Raw genomic sequence first — 5,641 nt, 5'->3', positions numbered from 1 at the left:
TGTGTGTCTGGAACAATTAAGAACATTATTTATTTAATTGAAAGCATCCAATAACATATGCATTATAGCTTTGATAATGCAGGCGTGTTGCTGGTCTGCCCACTATAAAGTCAAGTAGATGATGCTACGAAACAATACTTATGAGCACATAGTCATTTTATTTGATTGTTAATAACCTATTCAAGTATAAAAGCAGCAGGTAAGAGCTCTACAGGGAAACAGCCAACTTGACTTTACATCCTCTGTAGATCACCTCCAGGAGAAGAACCATCATGTCTCATCACTCCATCCTCTCTTCCTCTGGACACAAGGGCTTCAGCTCCTGTTCTGTTGCTTTACCTAAACATTCCAGCTCCCACACCATCTTCTCACACTCTTCTAAACATGCAGGACATGGTCACAAGGCTCAGCATTGCTTTACCAGTTCAAGTGCCCACAATATTGGATCAAAAGGACATAAAATCTCACATGGAAGTTTTCATTTAGGAAAAAGTGGACACAGATCTGGCTTTGGTACTGGTAGTTTTGGGAGATCATCTTGTTCTGGAGGAATCACCTCTGTTACTGTGAACCAGGGTCTCCTGGCACCTCTCAACTTGGAGGTTGACCCCAATATCCAGAGAGTGAGGACTGATGAGAAGAATCAGATCAAAGGTCTCAACAACAAGTTTGCCTCTTTCATCGACAAGGTGACATTCTTATGCTTCATATAATCTGCAGGGCTGTTAACAATACCAGAATTGAAATAAAAAGAAACTACATATAGATAAGTTTACAATGAAATGGCAAAATGTTGCTTAGTTGTAAGAAACGTTTATACCTATCCTGTATTGAACCTCTAGTTGTTATTTCAAATCCTACCTAAAAATATTTAGAAGAGCCTGAGCTTCTCTAAAAATTTCTATAAAGGGTTCGATGATAACATGAAAATTGCCATTCATGGTCTCACATCTGCTGCTGTTATTCTAAGTTTATTAATTAAGGCCACACTAATCCCAGGTCTCTAGTTATGAATGCAGTACAAAAGCAAGAGAGATTATAACTATAAAGATTTATTTGAACTGCTGTCACAATCATCAGTTCATAAATTGGCTCTTGAGGAGAATATTTAGGTCCATCTAGTTTGCCCCTTTTTATCTCTGTTCACCTGAGATACTATTTGATCCTTAACTTCTTCAGACTTATTTTTCAGCTTTTTTAGCCTCTTCCACCACTAACCTTTCTGTGAATCAATTCTTCCTCAAGTTTTCCATAATCATGTTACCCTACAGATTTAGGGGTATATTTACTGACAAAAGCCAAAGTGCCATTTAAAAAAAACCTTTACAGCGCCGGAAACCGCGCATTGTAAAAATAACCCTTAGGGCTAGATTTACTAAGCAGCGGGTTTGAAAAAGTGGGGATGTTGCCTATAGCAACCAATCAGTTTCTAGCTTTCATTTATTTAGTACATTCTACAAAATTACAGCTGTAATCTGATTGGTTGCTATAGGCAACATCTCCACTTTTTCAAACCCGCAGCTTAGTAAATCTAGCCCTTAGTGTTTGTTTCTAGTTCTAATACTTCTCTTACTCTGTAAAATTTTTCTTCCCTTACCTTGTAAAACCCATTTACATATTTAAAAATTTCAATCTCTCTGCTCCAACTGTACATGTTTAAATCCTTTAATCTTACATCATTTAAAATGTTCTGAATTTAGACCATGCACCAACAATTCTTCACACAAAGGTGTAAGTGGTAGGGCTTACATAAATTGAAAAGAAAAATCAGGACTCCCATGTTACCTGACCATCAAGTTCAGTCCTTATGTTTAGATTCTGCCTAAGGTAAAACAGTTATATGAACGTAAAACAGTTATATGAACCTATTCCAACATATCCAGTATAAATAGTTTCCTGATCATGAAATAATAAGTGTTGTCCCATCATATTTAGCTGGGCCATTAGCATTCAAATAATATTGCCCCTTAATTTAATTATAAAATAATACAGACCCCATAATTTTAATTTTGGATGTTAAAATCACCAGCGATGAACTGTTTTTCTGTCAACATCACTCAAAAATTTGCAGCTTGATACATGTTAACCTAGAAGTCATATTACGGAGAATTTTAATATTTACTAATGCATTGAATCCCTTACCATCAGTCCTGTCAGTTGAATGAGCTACGGGGAAGATCTATGTAATGTGCTACACCAAAACAGTATTGAGATCAACAGCCATAATCACCTCCCATTTTTCTCCCAGCATGACTTCCAATTTTAATAGAAGTGTTGTTGATCCTGATTATTTAATCTACCAATAAGAATTACAAATTTTCCCTCTTTATCTCCATGTAACGTCCAAAGGTAATGTGGACCGCATGCAATATTGCTCTTTTTTTCACATTGCATAGAAAAGCACAAAGGATAAATTTGGATTTCAGTTCCGGGTGTTCACATAGTCTTAATGTTTTTAATATATTTTATTGTTATAACTTTCGGATTTTATGTTTTGTCTATAGGTGAGATTTCTGGAACAACAGAATAAGATGCTGGAGACCAAGTGGGCTCTTCTACAAGACCAAAATACAGCCAGAGTTCAGATTGAACCTATGTTTGAAACTTTTATCAGCAACCTCAGGAGACAGCTGGAAAACCTGGAATGTGAGAGCGCTCGTCTAGAAGCCGAAAGGAACAGCACAGAGGGCGCAATGGAAGAATTTAGGAGAAAGTAAGATATGTATGGTTATCATGAATTCATTGCAACTCAAAATAATTACCTCTTATAATTCATATCAAGCATCTTTATAACTAAAAGTAAGAGAAATTTGTCCTTGCAACTAACACAAATATATAGCAGCTTATAAATAAATATAAGCAGCTTAACAATAAGCAAAAGCAACATATTCAGTGCATTTATGTGATCGTTTCTGTAGCTTTATCAGCCACAGTCAATCTTAATGAATGATGAGTATTCAGTGTACTGCATTAATAAGGACAGATATCTACAAATGTTGTACCACAATGTAATAGATATAATATCTAACTTACTAGATTACTAACTAGCTTAAACATGTTCTCATCTTTTGGTTGTGACTCACAGATATGAAGAAGAAATGAACCGACGCACAGCGGCAGAGAATGAGTTTGTCTTACTAAAGAGGGTATGTACAGTATCAGCATCTGGAATGGTACTTACTAAGTTATAGTTTGATTTACTAAGACACAAGCATTTCACTTTCCTTCTTATTGTAGGATGTTGATGCTGCTTTTATGAACAAGGCCGAGCTGCAAGCAAGGGCCAGCTCCCTCACTGATGAGATCAATTTCCTGAGGACCCTGTATGATATGGTAAGTCATTTCCTTTTTGGCACAATGTTATATTACTCTTTAACTGAAACAGTTTATTGTGTTTCTTTCATTTAAATTACCCAATACCAAAAGAAATACAATGATTGTTTACTTGATTACTATGCAGGAGATCAGTCAGCTCCAGGCTCAGATCTCAGACACCTCGGTGGTCGTGTCCATGGATAACAGCCGAGACCTGGACCTAAACAGCATCATCGCTGAGGTCAGAGCTCAATACGAGGACATTGCTAATAGGAGCAGAGCTGAGGCTGAGGCCATGTACCAGTCAAGGGTGAGTCTGACACACAGGAAGGTACTTTATACAATATAATATGTATGTCAGTGTAGACCAAAAGCTGATTAATATTAAATTACATTTTATCCTTCTTTCAACTACAGTTTGAGGATCTGCGCATGGCAACTGGAAGAAACGAGAATGATCTACAGAACAGCAGAAATGAGATCGCTGAACTTAACAGAGCAGTTCAGAGACTTAAAGGAGAGATTGAGTGTGCTAAATCTCAGGTAACTCTCATATAGAAAGTAAATGTTAGGTTAGTATACATCATGAGTATTTGTACAGAGACCTCATGCTTATTTCTTGGTGGCAAAACTCAAAAAATTGATACTGCACATTAGTCAGAGATGCAAAATTGTATTATTATTTTTAATATTATTATTATTATTATTATTATTATTATTATTATTAATAATAATAATAATAATAATAATAATAATAATAATAATATTGTTATTATCTTTTAGTATCTTTAGTTGTAAGCCGCCAAAAGGCTTCCATACCGCCATACATAGGGAGTTAGAACATACAACAATATTACAGTAGTACATAAGTTCATAGAGATAAATACAATGGGGAGAGATAAGCAGAATAATAAATTAATTGATACAATTGACAGAACAAATTGCACAGCATACAAAAACAATTCGGCATAAGACCAAACAGGGACAGAGGTGACAATGGTGAACGGACAGACATGAGACATAGAGAACACTTTCCAGGGTGTCAACTAGTGTTGAATTCCAAGTGGTGGAGGTGCTGTAAGTGTTGTATTAAGGGCTCCCTTAATGCGCTGCTAAATTATTTATCATTCATTGATGAAATAGACATGCCAGATTGGTCTACTTTTTCCCTTATACATGACTGTATAATGTTTTCCCAGCGTGCTGCACTGGAAGCTGCTATACGTAACGCTGAAGAACGTGGAGAAGCTGCTGTCAGAGATGCCAATAACAAACTGTGTGAGCTGGAGGCTGCTCTACAGAAGGCCAAGCAGGACATGGCTCGCCAACTGCGAGATTACCAGGAACTGATGAATGTCAAACTGGCTCTGGATATTGAGATTGCTACTTATAGGAAGATGCTGGAGGGTGAAGAGTGCAGGTGAATCCCATAGATATACTATAAGGTTTTACATAGCAATTCAATTATATATAACAATTTTCTCCTGTTTTAAAAAGGTTAGAACACTATTGTGTGGTTACATAGTAAATCTTATTAATAAACATGTAATCGCTTATGGTTTTTTCAGATTGGCTTCGGATGGCTCTGTGAACATCTGTAAGTGAAACAAACTAATGTTTTTTAATTAAATTTAATACAATAAGTTCAAGGTGGTTTGCAGATTGTTATATACTAACAAACTTCTGTGTCACTTAGCTGTCCTGCACGCTAGCACTGGAGGGAAGCACCACTCAGGAGGAATGTCCCAAGGAGGACATCATCATCATCATTCTCTAGGAGGATTCAGCTCAAGCAGTGGGAGAAGCCACAGCCATGTTCACAAAAGCATCCACCATTCCGGTCATGAGCATCACTGCTGAAGTGCAAACATTGGATATGCAAAATGCCATTAATTATAGTATTATGTCATCACTGCTAGACATCTGCTTTGTTACTCTACTTCATGCTGCATATCTCTCTTAAGCAGCTTCATGTGTGTTATGTCCTTGTAGTGTGTTTATCTGTTACCTTATACTGCTCCTCAATAAACTGCTATTCATATGTCAGTAAGTGACACAATTCTTTGGGACAGTACCAGATACGTTTTAATTACAAATATTGCAGGGTACAAGTTACAAGTAAAGTTAATGTAAATTTCAGAGAATTCTTGTCAACATTACATTTATATCAAACGGTATTCTACCTATTAAGGAACGTACTTTAGATGATGAAGTTATTTATGGACATACATTAATTCTGTAGGAATGGTATAACAAGAATTCACATGCACAGATATATAATTTGTTGCAGCTACATATAAACTGCCAAACTTACTGCCAGACATAT

General features: G+C 36.3%; 1 protein-coding gene across 1 annotated transcript; it reads left to right on the top strand.

Moving 5' to 3' along the window:
• Positions 1–272: 272 nt before the first annotated feature.
• LOC142140127 (keratin, type II cytoskeletal cochleal-like) lies at positions 273–5,175 on the top strand. The gene is made up of 9 exons (XM_075197984.1): positions 273–689; positions 2,505–2,713; positions 3,086–3,146; positions 3,238–3,333; positions 3,461–3,625; positions 3,733–3,858; positions 4,515–4,735; positions 4,884–4,912; positions 5,012–5,175. Exons 1-9 carry the CDS (start codon positions 273–275, stop codon positions 5,173–5,175), a joined length of 1,488 nt encoding a protein of 495 aa, XP_075054085.1.
• Positions 5,176–5,641: the final 466 nt, after the last annotated feature.

This window comes from Mixophyes fleayi, chromosome 2 (assembly GCF_038048845.1).
Source record: "Mixophyes fleayi isolate aMixFle1 chromosome 2, aMixFle1.hap1, whole genome shotgun sequence".
In the NCBI taxonomy this organism is placed as follows: domain Eukaryota; kingdom Metazoa; phylum Chordata; class Amphibia; order Anura; family Limnodynastidae; genus Mixophyes; species Mixophyes fleayi.
Note: the sequence above shows the minus strand (reverse complement) of the source record. Positions and strands in the feature narration are given on the sequence as shown.